Raw genomic sequence first — 19,490 nt, forward strand, 5'->3', positions numbered from 1 at the left:
TAAGTTAATTCAGTGGCGCTAGATGTATTTCTGTCTTGTGAGTAAATAGCTACCAGTATTACTCCACATTTTATTCAATGTCTCCTTGTTTTTGAATAGAAATAACAATTGTTTTTCGGTTATAACCGAGCCTAGGACACAGGTTCATAACTCTAGGCCGTGCTTCATTGCTATACCATTTTTTGTGAACAGATTGACGTTTGAAGCTAGAAATATGTTTGTATACAGTAAACACATGAATAGAAAAAAAGAATGCGAGGGACTAGGAGTAAGTTACAAATAATAATTTATTTTATGATAATTAAAGAGAAAGCATTGAGATATAACGATAATATTTACAATTATATAAATATTCATTCAATAAGAAATGACAAAGTTCCAAATTACATTTTGTTCGTTTTCAAATAAGGCAAATAAATGTTTTAAACTTAATTTCTTATTGGAATTCTAAAGTAGAATACAAATGTATTTAAAATCATTCGTTATAATTTCACATTGGAAATTAATGGTTATCTCGAATAAGCATCGTGTGAAAGTAGACTTACGATCCATCGTCTATCACCGTATGTCACGTACAGAATTATTAGTATATCAGTATATATAAGTATATCAGTATATATAAGTAGATCAGAAATGATTCCCAAATTAAATTATCATCCAAGGGTCTCAAATATACTGCAACGCCAAATTCCAATAATCAAGAACTCAAAACGGATATTAAAACCTATACTAGAAGATTAAGATTAGCGGAGTTTTTTCATCAAGAGAATGAAAATGAAGATAATCAAATTAACGAAGAAGACCTTGTGAGAAATAAATCATCATTCAACCCCAGAAAAGGCAGAAACAACACACTAGATGCCGTGTGTGAAATGCTGGAAAACCTACCTCTTAAGAATGAACAAACAAATCAGAGGAGCAATCTAACGAAAGATGAAGAAAATGCCTTGAAAGCCTTAGCAAATGACAACATAATAATAAAAGACGCAGATAAAGGAGGCGCGATAGTAGTGATGGACAGAGAATTCTATAAAACGAAAATTACGAGCATACTGCTGAATAAGGAATATTACGTCATTCAATGCAGAAAATAAAAAGACTCATCAGCAACAACTTAAATACTACGAAAATAACCGGAAATGAATAGGATTACCTAACACATTTTGAATTCAAAGAAAATTGCTTTTATTAACTACCGAAAATTCACAAATCAAAACAAATTAAGGAAGCAATACAAACACAAAATTCAGAATATATAACTTGTTTAAATCCTGATGATTTAACATTCAGACCAATTGTGGGTGGACCGAATTCTTCAACCCAGAGACTCAGCAACTTACTAGATATCCTGCTTAAACTATTCTGTAAATTGAAAATTCAAAACTTGTAACGATGGATGTCGTGAATCTCTACACAAATATCACCAAAGAACTAGGACTGAAGGCAATTGAATACTGGCTAGATAATGACCCAGAGAAAATACATCATCGTTTCAAAAACAATTTACCCTAGATGGGATAGAACTAGTATTATCGAACAATAATGTTATGTTCAATGACGAACATTACCTACAAATCAAAGGCACTGCTAAGGGCACGAAAATGGCTCCAACGTACTTATTAGACACTAGTAAACATAGTGGTATGGTTATTTGACGACAAAAATATGTACCGAACCCTGAGGACTTACTAAACTGAAATGTACAATTTATTTTTTTGCATACATTGTATTTTGCCAAAATTTACAAGCAACACAACAGTCTCAACAGTATAACGTAAGGTTAGACCTTATACATACACACTTTTTATCAGTTTAGTTTTGTTCAAGTATAAGAAGTGATATATAAGCATATAAAATAGCACTTAGTATTTTATAAGCAGTAACTAAAGACCTATTTTGCTTCGTGGTCATGTAACAGAATTATCCTCACAGAATAGTATGACCCTTATACATGCCTTGTGTATATGTCTATTTTGTCCTAGGTAAATACTTGTCCCCCCTCCCCAATTATGGTTAATGAATTTCAATTTTCAATAAAGGTATTTTTTCATTCAGTGGATATCAAACAGCACACCCCATCTATCCCAGGTAAGTTACGAAGGTCTTTGGAGGATGCGGTATATTCATGTTGTATCCCCTTGTAATAGTGGAACTCTAGACATTTTTGTAGCGCTAAATTACTGAAGCATGTCGCCTAAGACTAGTCATTTTAAAGCGCTAAATCACTGAAGCATGTCGCCGAGGACATCAAGGAAGCACATCCCACCTCGTCACATTCTAGCTGTCAATATAATGTTTAACACAAATCAAACAATCACCTAACGTTTGTCCAGAATACCATTCCGCTTATTTTCTTAATGGTATCACTTTGGTAGACAGTTTGCCTGTTCTTGGGTTGTCTATTACATACTGCAACATGTTCGGCGCAATGTATTGCGGTGCGTCTGTATGTTTTGGGAGGCTGCGGTAATAAGTGAAACTCTCACCTTTTTAGTGCTATATCACTGAAGCATACCGCCGAAGACACGTTACATTATACTGACAACGGACAAACCAGGCCCCCAGCGGCTTGACTCCCAATTTTATCTCCTTTTTTGTTCAGTTCAATTCTAATTTCTTTTACCGATAGTTGTGCCAGGCTGTGTTCAAATTTAATCTCTATCTATCTACGGAGTTTGGTTTTGTTCAATTTTAATCTCTTTTTACCGATTTTGATGTCATGTTTTGTTCATTTTTAGCTCTTTTTATAATAATGTTTGGTTTTGTTTAATTTAAATCTGATATTTACCGATGATGGGGCCCGGTTTCCTCAGTCCTCCTTTAATATATCTTAGGTAAATGAAACAGAACTCGTCCTATTCCTGAGTGCATGGTCTAGGCACAATGACCTTGATGAAAAAGCCCTCATAGGAGTGATACTTTTATTAATGTGTTCTTAAATCTACAAGTTATCTTAGGCTATCCTGTATGACAACACGTAGAGACAGGTTCCATGTCCAATGTAAAACACAAAGCAATTAAATACAAATAATTTTTAATCTTCTTCCTGGCAATAAGTAGTACATCTTTGATAACAATGATATGTAAACACACAATCTTAATCAGAGAAAAGATAACAAAGGATGTGATATCAACAACAGCATGTATGTGTGGGTGCGACGAAGTCACTTCCCTCACCTTATACAAGTATCAAAATGGGAATACAGGGAAAACAGAGGCTTTAATCTCAGCATGTTTTCAACCAGTGAACAATCACTTTTAGTATTCTCCGACAGCTTCACAATTAAGTCAGATAAGTAATATGAAATATGACAAATTCATTACAACAATCATTTGTTTCATATCATATGCAGGTAACGAAAGGTCGAAAAATAGGCTTGTTCAGCAAGACCATCGACCGTATAAAATATCCTATTTAAAATACGTGAGTTATTGATGCTTTGCTATAATTTCAGATAAATTAAACATACGAAGGATGGTCCATGGTAATTACCATAGAAAAAGGTTGGACATCCAAAGTCTTGAAAGTTTTCAGTAGTAACAGTGGAGCTTACATGCTCTTTTGTTTCCGTCTACCTACAGCAAAGAATAAGTTTATAAAATTACTTATTTTGTGTCCCAATTTCTGGAGTAATCTAATTATATATAAACTATATGAAAGAAGAGATCACAGATCACAAACAGACCTCCTTAAGAGGAATATGCACAACAAAATGGCCACAACCTTCTGGGGAATTTAGTACATTTGTATTTTCAGTTCGATAAACGAAAACAAACAGAGGGAGAATACAAGGTACAGACAGACATTGTACACAGCTAATGATAGCGACAAATGATTACTTAAATTACAAGAGGGAGGCAAGTTAAATGGAAGAGACTTGAAGCACACAAAGCTGGACGAAAACTACTCAAACCTTGGTTTGTCATCACAAACATGAGGGCAATGTGAACATTTTAATAGCACAATTGCCGTTATATCTTATCTACATCCTTGTATATCTGCTTGTCAAATATTTTCAATTAAAAAAAAATCAAATCAAGATCTGGTGTTTCAGCCATACTAGTGTACATAACATGATTAAATAGCGTTTATTATACTTCCTATCTAAAGCATCAAATTTTCAAATTTCTAAAAACTCTCTGGGAAAGTACCTTTCTACAGTGCTGTATGATAAATCAGTTGATACCCGTGTCAATTTAATGGGAAAAAACAAACAGTGTATCTAAAACCAAACAGATATTCCGTTAATATCTGAAATAAAACAGCATTCCAAACCTAAAATGTCATAACTTCCCCCGAGGTTGGTTCGAGTTTTACTATTCAGCACTACATTTAATCATACAAGAAACACTGCTTATTTTTAAAATACTTTCTAAAACCTTCATACTCGGGGCCAATAACAGATTCATCTGTGGAAAAAGATATATAGGAAGTTTTGATCTCTATGATATATAGATGTGTGCAATGGTCAACCGAACTATTTGACATGCTGACAACCATTTGATAACACCTTTCTGATTAGCTATACTCATTACACACTGTACTACAGCTTTCTATAAGGAGACACAGACATCTAGACATGGAATACCTAAAGGCACTTCGGAAATTATCTTGTTATACCTTAACATAAACAAACGGTGCAACAAACTCTGGACAGAACAAAATGTATATCTTTAAACAAACTTAAACATATTTTGGTATCGTTTGAAGAAATAGCACTTTGTATACGAAATTCTATTATATGATTAATTTCCAAATCATTACAATATGCAATATTCAAATATAAGCAATGTTCTATACATGTAAAGTAGTTATTTAACAACATCGTCACTTTAGAATATTTCGTTATACTGTCACCAATTTGGAATATTTCGTTATACTGTCACCACTTTGGAATATTTCGTTATACTGTCATCACTTTGGAATATTTCGTTATACTGTCACCACTTTGGAATATTTCGTTATACTGTCACCCCTTTGGAATATTTCGTTAAACTGTCACCACTTTGGAATATTTCGTTATACTGTCACCACTTTGGAATATTTCGTTATACTATCACCCCTTTGGAATATTTCGTTATACTGTCACCACTTTGGAATATTTCGTTATACTGTCGTCAATTTGGAATATTTTGTTATACTGTCATCACTTTGGAATATTTCGTTATACTGTCACCACTTTGGAATATTTCGTTATACTGTCACCACTTTGGAATATTTTGTAACACTATCGTCACTTTAGAATATTTCGTTATACTATCACCACTTTGGAATATTTCGTTATACTGTCACCACTTTGGAATATTTCGTTATACTGTCACCACTTTGGAATATTTCGTTATACTGTCACCACTTTGGAATATATCGTTATACTGTCACCACTTTGGAATATTTCGTTATACTGTCACCACTTTGGAATATTTCGTTATACTGTCACCACTTTGGAATATTTCGTTATACTGTCACCACTTTGGAATATTTTGTTATACTGTCATCCCTTGAGTATTTTTGTATATCATTGTGGTCTATATTACATCGCTATACTATCATCCCTTTGGGTAGTTTTGTTAAGCTTTGTCATTATTACATCGCTATACTATCATCCCTTTGGGTAGTTTTCTAAAGCGTTGTCATTATTACATTGTTACACTGTCATCCCTTTGGGTAGTTTTGTTAAGCTTTGTCATTATTACATTGTTATACTGTCATCCCTTGGGTAGTTTTGTAAAGCGTTGTCATTATTACATCGTTATACTATCATCCCTTTGGGTAGTTTTGTAAAGCTTTGTCTTTATTACATCGTTATACTATCATCCTTTGGGTAGTTTTGTAAAGCGTTGTCATTATTACACCGGTTATTCTGTATGGAATTCCTATGATCATATTGGTTACTTATAGAACAATATAAAAACAACATTCAAACATACCCTATGTCTTTTAAAAAGGCTGTTGATTATATAAATTTACTCAACCATTCCCCACTCAGCATTATAATATGTTTAAATAAACTACATTATTCCCTCCTTTACATTACGTAAACTTTAAAACTATAGATAAATTGAAAAACAATCTAAATCATATCAGGAAAATTGCTTAACCAAAACTTAATGTTTATATATATGTAGAAAGTATACAGTGCTCTACCTACTCCAGAACTATACAACTACACCACATATAAAACAATCAGTTAAGTTGGCCTGCTATCAAATTCCATATATATAAACACAAAGGTCTGGCTCAATTTCTAAAACACCTTCAAGTTTGAATAATCGATTCCATAACTTAAAGCTAGAATAGTTGCAAAAAGAAGACTTGTTCCAAGTTGAAATGTAAACTTGTAGGCTAACACTAATGACATCAAAAGGAGAAATTTATCTCGTAAAGTGTAAACAGCCAATATAACAGATTTATAAATCCACATTTTGAAATACAGACATCAAGTCAATTAATACATGCTACAAGATTTAACTGTCAATTTACACTGCATAAAATAAAAAAAATTACATTGACCGAATAATTAGGTGATCTGAGTAACAATAGGTGGCATGAGAGACTAAAGGTGATCTGAGTAACAATAGGTGGCATGAGAGACTAAAGGTGATCTGAGTAACAATAGGTGGCATGAGAAACAATGGATGACATGAGAAAAAATGGATGATATGAGAAACAATGGATGATATGAGAAACAATGGGTGATATGAGAAACAATGGATGATATGAGAAACAATGGGTGATATGAGAAACAATGGGTGATATGAGAAACAATGGATGACATGAGAAAAAATGGATGATATGAGAAACAATGGATGATATGAGAAACAATGGGTGATATGAGAAACAATGGATGATATGAGAAACAATGGGTGATATGAGAAACAATGGGTGATATGAGAAACAATGGATGATATGAGAAAAAATGGATGATATGAGAAACAATAGATGCTATGAGAAACAATGGATGATATGAGAAACAATGGATAATATGAGAAACAATGGATGATATGAGAAACAATGGTGACATGAGAAACAATGGATGATATGAGAAACAATGGATGACATGAGAAACAATGGATGATATGAGAAACAATGGATGATATGAGAAACAATGGATGATATGAGAAACAATGGGTGATATGAGAAACAATGGGTGATATGAGAAACAATGGATGATATGAGAAACAATGGGTGATATGAGAAACAATGGATGATATGAGAAACAATAGGTGATATGAGAAACATGTGTTACCTTATTAGTATCTTGGATGGTAATTAACCAGAAATGGTAATAAGGGTATCCTTTAGAAAACTGTGGGGACGATTCTTATGTATTAGAAGTATAATGAATAGTAATAGAAACTACCAGACTATTCTGTGATGGAGTGATATAGACGTCCATAGGAGAATCAAACTCTTACATAGCATGTAAATTTAATATTGTATAAATCATTTAACGATGATATCAAAATATTGGAAACAGAGTGTTATAAACAATAGGAACTTGTCAATCAAACAAGTAACTAAGAGTTACATGATTTAGTAACGAAAAGTTACTCAAGCATTATAGATCTATAACAGTTTAAGAAAGAAGTGATCAAATACAGACATTGATAACCATTGAGGAATGAACACTTAAACAAGATATGAAAATACAAATGTAGTCATTAACACAACTTGGAACACATAGGAGAATCACATCGATGTTAAATGATGACTATTGAAGTCATAAGAAAGTAATATGATATAGATGTGCATTACAATAAGGAAAAATCCAATTTCATCAACGAAAATTCTAGATACCATAAATTACGTTTATAACGAGCACATTAAAAACAAATCAACAGTTATGTGTAGTTTTTTCATTCCCCTTCAAGATTCATATGCAATGTAATTGTTAAATGTCAAATATACAATGTCATTGTTAAATGTCAAATATACAATGAATTTTTTAAATGTCAGATATATAAGTATTTCATTGGTCCCTTTATATCTGTTAAAATCACATTTTACTTAACCAGCAAAATCTAACAATACCATTGAATAATATTTCAAGAACACAATGTTAATTCAGAAAAAAATAATGATATCATGCATTTGGAATGTATATATGATATTATTTGGAATGCATGTATGATATTATTTGGAATGCATATATGATATTATTTGGAATGTATATTATCTGGAATGTTTATAGAAAGGTATCTGATGAAAACCTGATTAACGAGCACCAAAATATATTAAAGACTTAATTCACTGACTTACACTCAGTTCTATCCAATAAAGATTTTTTCAACCAATTTACACTCAGTTCTATCCGATAAAGATTTTTTCAACCAACTTACACTCAGTTCTATCCGATAAAGATTTTTTCAACCAACTCACACTCAGTTCTATCTAATACAGGATTTTTCAACCAACTCACTTAATTTCAGCTCTATCTGATACAGGATTTTTCAACCAACTCACTCTCAGCTCTATCTGATACAGGATTTTTCAACCAACTCACACTCAGTTCTATCTAATAAAATATTTATCAACTGACATAAATGTTAATATATATATAGACACAGTATCCCAACATATCACATTATTAACTTTAAACATAATTAGGTGCCATTACAAAATATTCTCCTAAATTAAGAGATCATGACTTTATCTTGTCCAGTCTTCATTACTATTGTTTTCTCTGACATAATTTATCCACCTTCTACATATGTAGTTCATGTAATAGCCCTGTGCCAATATCTTTAAACAATCTTTAACCCCAACTCTCTTGTCCATATTAACTTACACGGGGCATATATAATTATAGCAACATAGGTGACAGGCTCAGCTTAGCCAATCAAACATGACTTAACATTAAGCCATGACATCTGTGAATGGCTACAAAAACTGTTTCATTATCTAGGTCCCAGATGGTGTAGAGGTCTCACAAGCCGGGGAGAGTGGATCTAACACCTGGAGGTATACACTCCCAGATGGTGAAGAGGTCTCACAAGCCGGGGAGAGTAGATCTAACACCTGGAGGTATACACTCCCAGATGGTGTAGAGGTCTCACAAGCCGGGGAGAGTAGATCTAACACCTGGAGGTATACACTCCCAGATGGTGAAGAGGTCTCACAAGCCGGGGAGAGTAGATCTAACACCTGGAGGTATACACTCCCAGATGGTGTAGAGGTCTCACAAGCCGGGGAGAGTAGATCTAACACCTGGAGGTATACACTCCCAGATGGTGAAGAGGTCTCACAAGCCGGGGAGAGTAGATCTAACACCTGGAGGTATACACTCCCAGATGGTGTAGAGGTCTCACAAGCCGGGGAGAGTGGATCTAACACCTGGAGGTATACACTCTCAGATGGTGTAGAGGTCTCACAAGCTGGGGAGAGTAGATCTAACACCTGGAGGTATACACTTCCAGATGGTGAAGAGGTCTCACAAGCCAGGGAGAGTAGATAGAAACACCTGAGGTATACACTCCCAGATGGTGTAGAGGTCTCACAAGCTGGGGAGAGTGGAATTAACACCTGGAGGTATACACTGACACACATACATGGTGATACAACAACAACAAAACTTCAGATTGCCACAAACATATTTTGGCATTAGGATTCATTCGTTACTTTAGTACAGCCCTACAGTAGTATATCTTAGTAGTATTGTTTCCTCTTCTTGCTACCAGGGGCTTCTGGAAATAAAAATAATACACATAAATAAAAAAAGAATCATCCAAATAATACAAATTATCATCATTCCCATGGAAACTTTATTATAAATTGCCATTATACTTCTATATACGAGCGCAAAATATTTAATAAATGTCTACTCTAGGGTCCAAATTGGTACTGTAAACATACTTATCTCAGTTTTATTGATACCCTTTTCACATTGTCTTTGAAATTCAAAATTGTGTAGAAGGGTATTACAGGTAGTTAACCTTCAAATTGCGCTAATTGATATTCCCGTTTATAAATTATGATTTACAGTTTTTCACATTTGGCCAAAAGTAGTAAATTTAAAGTATCTGTACAGTATACTGTACATCATTGCAAATATTGACTAATTTCAACCTTTAAGCCTAGAATTTATTTATCTCTCCTTTAAACAAAATCTGAATTTCTAACTTTGTAAACACATTTAATCATTATGATAACTAAAAATGAAAATCACAAGACATAAAGTGTTTGAGTGAAATAACTCCTAAGAGAGGGTTGAAATCATATTACAATATATATTCGCTTAATTAAGGCAGAAAAGGCATTAGGCTTCACGTATTATCTTTGAAGCGAATTAATGTTAATTAATATGGTTATTAAGTGGAGCATTTATTGAAGCATGATCATTTTCCATTTCCTTATCCTAAAATGTATTTCACTTAAATATTTTACATAAACAATAACAATAATCAAATGAACAAAATGTTCATGTACAAAGTCAATATTGGCTGTCATCATACTCAATAGCTATAGGTATAGATAAGGATGACATTTAACACACAAAGCATAAATATTTCACCACAAAATACAACCATAGGGCAAAGTCAATTAGAACACCAACTGTTTACACAATATGAATCACACAATCCAAGATTACGGATCAATCTTATTTTAGAATTAATATCTAAATAGATATTCTTTTTATATCCTTGTTTATATATAGGAAGTGCAAACTCACCTTACTTCTTCAAATATATTGTTAGGACATAAATTGGAAATTTTTGGGGGTATAAATAAGTGAATAAAAGCAGTGCAATATAAAAAATATTTCTGTTTGCAACAAATCAAATTTTATGATAAAGACATTTGTAATTAATCTGATATTCGACCAAGTTATCAATTATAAGGTTGCATGCTACACACTAGAATGGGCAACTACCTGTAGAGAGATACTGTTGACAGTAGCTTTATTAGTTATAAATTCTAATTCCACAGAATATATATAAACATCAAGCATCTGATGATTTGTAATGAGGCCTGAGGAATCAATGTGTATGGCACAAGGGGCACAACTCTGACAACAACTCGTGTATAACCGTTATCTGAGTAAATGTGTTGGGATTTTTAGTCTCATATAAGAAATTATAATCATATGGCTTGATCAATGAAGAGTCAATGTGCCTAATGATATGTTTTCAGATTTCATTTTTACACAACACATTTACAATAGATGTGGTTTTTATATAAGTAACACAACACTAAGAAACCGTCTAGATTCTAGCACTATATATATATATTTATATGTAGCTAATTATATGTATTGTGCATCTAGTATTAATTGTTTAATGTAAAGAGAAAAATAATATAACTGTATATACACATGTTCCTGTAGTAAGGAAGTGTTATAAATACAGCTTTTTGAATTTTCATTTATATTCTTTTATTTCATTATATTAATTATTTCAATAAAACTTTTACTGAAACAATAGCTTCACATTCAAAATATGACACCTTAACAATAGCAATGTTTACAAAGTAACTGTAAGTCAATTTTCTTCTGGCAGATATATATATAATAATTAGTGGCAGTCTGGTGAGGGGATATGATCTTGTTACTTTAAAACATATTTCAGAACAACTTAATTATTTTAATTTTAATACATTTTTATTAATAAATTAAAGTCAGATTCTTTGAACACATGTCATCTGCCTTTGCAGAAGATTGACTTGCAGTGAAGTACTAGTTAGATATCAGTAAGAGCACACTGCGAACTCCAATCTTCTCCCATATTCATCATACTGTTTCCTTTTCAATTTTAAAATCTAACTTTCATCATGATATCACATTACTATAGTGTTTCACCATTCAGAATATGTCCAATTAGCAAGCATTAACTAATACATCCTTGAAATTTTATAATGGACTGTTCCAGTACTTGGAGTAAATGAAAATATAGTGATCAGTTAGAAATGAACTACATATTTTATGACGGGAGAAAACAGAAGCTGAGTGTAACCTGCACCATGTTAGCAATCTACTTACTGTGCGGCATTAGTAATACTTTTGTTGCTGTGGCAACACTGGATAGCCACCATGCATAGGGTATTGTCCACTTTCGTGGTAAGAGGGGGGTCGGTCTGAGCCGTGATAGTGGTAACCACCCTCACCATTACGTAAGTACGGATCCTGTGGCTGCCCATTGTCGTAACCTGCATTTGGTACGCCCCTGCTTCGACCTTTCTGATACCCCGCCTCCATGCTGACAACACAAATAAAGGGAAATGTAAAACCGAACCCACAGGTGAAAACGTTGGTGTGATTATATCATGGTATGGTGCTATCTTTATATATCACAACCCCTAGACTAAAGCTTTTTAACAATTTTTATGTATGATCATCAATATATTTCCATAACTATCTTTACATCTAACAAGAACAGCAAAGTGTATATTGGCCTTATACCACCGGACATATAAACAATACAGCTGTAGGGGGTCAGTAGTATTCTCCCAGTCCTTTAATATACCTTTTTTCATTTTTTTTTTCTAATTTATTTTTAAACAATCAGTATATAACTGATAACGTGGAAGGTATACATATAATGTCAAAGTAGTCCTTATACAGGGCAAAATCATCAGTAGCCTATCCTTTCATCTAATAAATATTTGTGGGGTATCATTGAAGCATTAATCTTTGCATGGCATCTTGTCGAAATGGTCAGAGCTTGGCAGATATTCATCACAGTGCGCATACTGTGGCTAGGTTGTGTAGATTTAGGCAGAAACAATCAGAAAAAAGCAGAGTTTTGAAAATAGGTCTTCAATCTATAAAAGCACATGGAACTGAACTTTGTAGCAAGCATATACAAATAGTTCATATTTTAATGTGGCAAAGGAGAGCTCAAAATTTATTATACAGTTTACAATCAAATATGGCCAAAATTTCTCCAAACAAACTTATATCAAAATTTTTGTCATATTAAAATTTTCGACATTTTAAAGATATCCATGAATAAGGAAAAAAACCTTGTATTTTTTGCTTCGAGAAATCCGGTCCAGAGGACACACCAAGATGAGTGTTCCGAAGTCTTATGTTAAACAAGCAAGTTATTGAAAAGAGCAAAAGGATATCACTAGGTGGTGTGGAAAATGTTGAAAAACCAAGTATTTTATATATATAGCAACACATGCAGCATTTGAACTTAGCAGCTGCCTAACAATTCAATAATATGTTTAAGTCTATCTTTCCTGCAGATCGATATTGAGCTAATACAGCATTCTGAAATCTAAATCTTACTTTCATTAGAAATTAATTTTTGTATATATACATCATACTGGTAAACTAAATACAGTTTTATAAACCTTGGTTAGAATTGTCACTAATCACAACCAAAACTAGTTAACATTTGTATATATGATATATAAAAGTTGTTGTTAGTTTGTGTGCTGTGTTTAGTATGGTTGCCGTGGTAACCTGTGTTGCTATGAAGCAGTATACACACCTGGTTAATGGCACATTGTCCTGGTGACCATAAGCATTATAGCCAGCCTGGCCTTGGTACATCTCCATGTCTCTGGAAAAAGGTGGAAAATTATTGTACTCAAATATTTGTGATATCAACTATTAAGTCTTGTAAATCATAAAAAAATGTCATTCTCAATGAAACTGTAACATTTCAATTTAACAGTTAAATTAAAATGCTAAAGAACAAAAAATCACCTGAGTAATTAACAGGTGTTATGATGAGGAGTACACCAGAGTCATTAACAGGTGTTTTGATGAGGAGTACACCAGAGTAATTAACAGGTGTTATGATAAGGAGTACACCAGAGTAATTAACAGGTGTTATGATGAGGAGTACACCAGAGTAATTAACAGGTGTTATGATGAGGAGTACACCAGAGTAATTAACAGGTGTTTTGATGAGGAGTACACCAGAGTAATTAACAGGTGTTATGATGAGGAGTACACCAGAGTAATTAACAGGTGTTATGATGAGGAGTACACCAGAGTAATTAACAGGTGTTTTGATGAGGAGTACACCAGAGTAATTAACAGGTGTTATGATGAGGAGTACACCAGAGTAATTAACAGGTTTATGATGAGGAGTACACCAGAGTAATTAACAGGTGTTTTGATGAGGAGTACACCAGAGTAATTAACAGGTGTTTTGATGAGGAGTACACCAGAGTAATTAACAGGTGTTATGATGAGGAGTACACCAGGAGTAATTAACAGGTGTTATGATGAGGAGTACACCAGAGTAATTAACAGGTGTTTTGATGAGGAGTACACCAGAGTAATTAACAGTTATGAGAGTGTTATGATGAGGAGTACACCAGAGTAATTAACAGGTGTTTATGATGAGGAGTACACCAGAGTAATTAACAGGTGTTATGATGAGGAGTACACCAGAGTAATTAACAGGTGTTATGATGAGGAGTACACCAGAGTAATTAACAGGTGTTATGATGAGAGTACACCAGAGTAATTAACAGTGTTATGATGAGGAGTACACAGAGTAATTAACAGGTGTTATGATGAGGAGTACACCAGAGTAATTAACAGGTGTTTTGATGAGGAGTACACCAGAGTAATTAACAGGTGTTTTGATGAGGAGTACACCAGAGTAATTAACAGGTGTTATGATGAGGAGTACACCAGAGTAATTAACAGGTGTTATGATGAGGAGTACACCAGAGTAATTAACAGGTGTTATGATGAGGAGTACACCAGAGTAATTAACAGGTGTTATGATGAGGAGTACACCAGAGTAATTAACAGGTGTTTGATGATGAGGAGTACACCAGAGTAATTAACAGGTGTTTATGATGAGGAGTACACCAGAGTAATTAACAGGTGTTATGATGAGGAGTACACCAGAGTAATTAACAGGTGTTATGATGAGGAGTACACCAGAGTAATTAACAGGTGTTTATGATGAGGAGTACACCAGAGTAATTAACAGGTGTTTATGATGAGGAGTACACCAGAGTAATTAACAGGTGTTATGATGAGGAGTACACAGAGTATAACAGTGTTTGATGAGAGTAACAGAGTAATTAACAGGTGTTATGATGAGGAGTACACCAGAGTAATTAACAGGTGTTTTGATGAGGAGTACACCAGAGTAATTAACAGGTGTGTTATGATGAGGAGTACACCAGAGTAATTAACAGGTGTTATGATGAGGAGTACACCAGAGTAATTAACAGGTGTTATGATGAGGAGTACACCAGAGTAATTAACAGGTGTTTTGATGAGGAGTACACCAGAGTAATTAACAGGTGTTTTGATGAGGAGTACACCAGAGTAATTAACAGGTGTTTTGATGAGGAGTACACCAGAGTAATTAACAGGTGTTATGATGAGGAGTACACCAGAGTAATTAACAGGTGTTTTGATGAGGAGTACACCAGAGTAATTAACAGGTGTTATGATGAGGAGTACACCAGAGTAATTAACAGGTGTTATGATGAGGAGTACACCAGAGTAATTAACAGGTGTTATGATGAGGAGTACACCAGAGTAATTAACAGGTGTTATGATGAGGAGTACACCAGAATTAACAGTAATTAACAGGTGTTTTGATGAGGAGTACACCAGAGTAATTAACAGGTGTTATGATGAGGAGTACACCAGAGTAATTAACAGGTGTTATGATGAGGAGTACACCAGAGTAATTAAACAGGTGTTATGATAAGGAGTACACCAGAGTAATTAACAGGTGTTATGATGAGGAGTACACCAGAGTAATTAACAGGTGTTTTGATGAGGAGTACACCAGAGTAATTAACAGGTGTTATGATGAGGAGTACACCAGAGTAATTAACAGGTGTTTTTGATGAGGAGTACACCAGAGTAATTAACAGGTGTTTTGATGAGGAGTACACCAGAGTAATTAACAGGTGTTATGATGAGGAGTACACCAGAGTAATTAACAGGTGTTTTGATGAGGAGTACACCAGAGTAATTAACAGGTGTTTTGATGAGGAGTACACCAGAGTAATTAACAGGTGTTTTGATGAGGAGTACACCAGAGTAATTAACAGGTGTTATGATGAGGAGTACACCAGAGTAATTAACAGGTTATGATGAGGAGTACATGATGAGGAGTACACCAGAGTAATTAACAGGTGTTATGATGAGGAGTACACCAGAGTAATTAACAGGTGTTATGATGAGGAGTACACCAGAGTAATTAACAGTGTTATGATGAGGAGTACACCAGAGTATTAACAGGTGTTTGAGGAGTACACCAGAGTAATTAACAGGTGTTATGATGAGGAGTACACCGAGATTAACAGGTGTTATGAGTACCAGAGTAATTAACAGGTGTTTTGATGAGGAGTACACCAGAGTAATTAACAGGTGTTTTGATGAGGAGTACACCAGAGTAATTAACAGGTGTTATGATGAGGAGTACACCAGAGTAATTAACAGGGTGTTATGATGAGGAGTACACCAGAGTAATTAACAGGTGTTATGATGAGGAGTACACCAGAGTAATTAACAGGTGTTTGATGAGGAGTACACCAGAGTAATTTAACAGGTGTTTGATGAGGAGTACACCAGAGTAATTAACAGGTGTTATGATGAGGAGTACACCAGAGTAATTAACAGGTGTTATGATGAGGAGTACACCAGAGTAATTAACAGGTGTTTTGATGAGGAGTACACCAGAGTAATTAACAGGTGTTATGATGAGGAGTACACCAGAGTATTAACAGGTGTTTTGATGAGGAGTACACCAGAGTAATTAACAGGTGTTATGATGAGGAGTACACCAGAGTAATTAACAGGTGTTATGATGAGGAGTACACCAGAGTAATTAACAGTGTTTTGATGAGGATAACAGAGGTAATTAACAGGTGTTATGATGAGGAGTACACCAGAGTAATTAACAGGTGTTATGATGAGGAGTACACCAAGTAAGTAATTAACAGGTGTTTTATGATGAGGAGTACACCAGAGTAATTAACAGGTGTTATGATGAGGAGTACACCAGAGTATTAACAGGTGTTTGATGAGGAGTACACCAGAGTAATTAACAGGTGTTTATGATGAGGAGTACACCAGAGTAATTAACAGGTGTTATGATGAGGAGTACACCAGAGTAATTAACAGGTGTTATGATGAGGAGTACACCAGAGTAATTAACAGGTGTTTTGATGAGGAGTACACCAGAGTAATTAACAGGTGTTATGATGAGGAGTACACCAGAGTAATTAACAGGTGTTATGATGAGGAGTACACCAGAGTAATTAACAGGTGTTATGATGAGGAGTACACCAGAGTAATTAACAGGTGTTATGATGAGGAGTACACCAGAGTAATTAACAGGTGTTGATGATGGAGTACACCAGAGTAATTAACAGGTGTGTTTTGATGAGGAGTACACCAGAGTAATTAACAGGTGTTTTGATGAGGAGTACACCAGAGTAATTAACAGGTGTTTTGATGAGGAGTACACCAGAGTAATTAACAGGTGTTATGATGAGGAGTACACCAGAGTAATTAACAGGTGTTATGATGAGGAGTACACCAGAGTAATTAACAGGTGTTATGATGAGGAGTACACCAGAGTAATTAACAGGTGTTATGATGAGGAGTACACCAGAGTAATTAACAGGTGTTATGATGAGGAGTACACCAGAGTAATTAACAGGTGTGTTATGATGAGGAGTACACCAGAGTAATTAACAGGTGTTTTGATGAGGAGTACACCAGAGTAATTAACAGGTGTTTTGATGAGGAGTACACCAGAGTAATTAACAGGTGTTATGATGAGGAGTACACCAGAGTAATTAACAGGTGTTTTGATGAGGAGTACACCAGAGTAATTAACAGGTGTTTTGATGAGGAGTACACCAGAGTAATTAACAGGTGTTATGATGAGGAGTACACCAGAGTAATTAACAGGTGTTATGATGAGGAGTACACCAGAGTAATTAACAGGTGTTATGATGAGGAGTACACCAGAGTAATTAACAGGTGTTTTGATGAGGAGTACACCAGAGTAATTAACAGGTGTTATGATGAGGAGTACACCAGAGTAATTAACAGGTGTTTTGATGAGGAGTACACCAGAGTAATTAACAGGTGTTATGATGAGGAGTACACCAGAGTAATTAACAGGTGTTTTGATGAGGAGTACACCAGAGTAATTAACAGGTGTTATGATGAGGAGTACACCAGAGTAATTAACAGGTGTTATGATGAGGAGTACACCAGAGTAATTAACAGGTGTTTTGATGAGGAGTACACCAGAGTAATTAACAGGTGTTTTGATGAGGAGTACACCAGAGTAATTAACAGGTGTTATGATGAGGAGTACACCAGAGTAATTAACAGGTGTTTTGATGAGGAGTACACCAGAGTAATTAACAGGTGTTATGATGAGGAGTACACCAGAGTAATTAACAGGTGTTTTGATGAGGAGTACACCAGAGTAATTAACAGGTGTTATGATGAGGAGTACACCAGAGTAATTAACAGGTGTTATGATGAGGAGTACACCAGAGTAATTAACAGGTGTTTTGATGAGGAGTACACCAGAGTAATTAACAGGTGTTTTGATGAGGAGTACACCAGAGTAATTAACAGGTGTTATGATGAGGAGTACACCAGAGTAATTAACAGGTGTTTTGATGAGGAGTACACCAGAGTAATTAACAGGTGTTTATGATGAGGAGTACACCAGAGTAATTAACAGGTGTTTTGATGAGGAGTACACCAGAGTAATTAACAGGTGTTTTGATGAGGAGTACACCAGAGTAATTAACAGGTGTTATGATGAGGAGTACACCAGAGTAATTAACAGGTGTTTTGATGAGGAGTACACCAGAGTAATTAACAGGTGTTTTGATGAGGAGTACACCAGAGTAATTAACAGGTGTTTTGATGAGGAGTACACCAGAGTAATTAACAGGTGTTTTGATGAGGAGTACACCAGAGTAATTAACAGGTGTTTTGATGAGGAGTACACCAGAGTAATTAACAGGTGTTTTGATGAGGAGTACACCAGAGTAATTAACAGGTGTTTTGATGAGGAGTACACCAGAGTAATTAACAGGTGTTATGATGAGGAGTACACCAGAGTAATTAACAGGTGTTTGATGAGGAGTACACCAGAGTAATTAACAGGTGTTTTTATGAGTGAGTACACCAGAGTAATTAACAGGTGTTTTGATGAGGAGTACACCAGAGTAATTAACAGGTGTTATGATGAGGAGTACACCAGAGTAATTAACAGGTGTTATGATGAGGAGTACACCAGAGTAATTAACAGGTGTTATGATGAGGAGTACACCAGAGTAATTAACAGGTGTTTGATGAGGAGTACACCAGAGTAATTAACAGGTGTTTTGATGAGGAGTACACCAGAGTAATTAACAGGTGTTTTGATGAGGAGTACACCAGAGTAATTAACAGGTGTTTTGATGAGGAGTACACCAGAGTAATTAACAGGTGTTTTGATGAGGAGTACACCAGAGTAATTAACAGGTGTTTTGATGAGGAGTACACCAGAGTAATTAACAGGTGTTATGATGAGGA

The 19,490-nt window shown here is 34.7% G+C and overlaps 1 protein-coding gene across 1 annotated transcript in view; it reads right to left on the minus strand.

The window, feature by feature from the left end:
• Positions 1-3,022: 3,022 nt before the first annotated feature.
• The window catches only part of LOC138324210 (prominin-1-A-like), a 59,948-nt gene continuing 43,480 nt past the window's right edge, over positions 3,023-19,490 (minus strand). The window contains exons 21-23 of the mRNA XM_069269292.1: positions 13,435-13,553; positions 11,976-12,192; positions 3,023-9,684 (exon numbers count right to left, since the gene is read on the minus strand). Of these exons, the coding sequence (XP_069125393.1) occupies positions 11,985-12,192; positions 13,435-13,553 (327 nt within the window). The 3' untranslated portion in view covers positions 3,023-9,684; positions 11,976-11,984. The remainder of the gene's footprint in view (positions 9,685-11,975; positions 12,193-13,434; positions 13,554-19,490) is intronic.

This window comes from Argopecten irradians, chromosome 5 (genome assembly GCF_041381155.1).
Source record: "Argopecten irradians isolate NY chromosome 5, Ai_NY, whole genome shotgun sequence".
Lineage (NCBI taxonomy): Eukaryota > Metazoa > Mollusca > Bivalvia > Pectinida > Pectinidae > Argopecten > Argopecten irradians.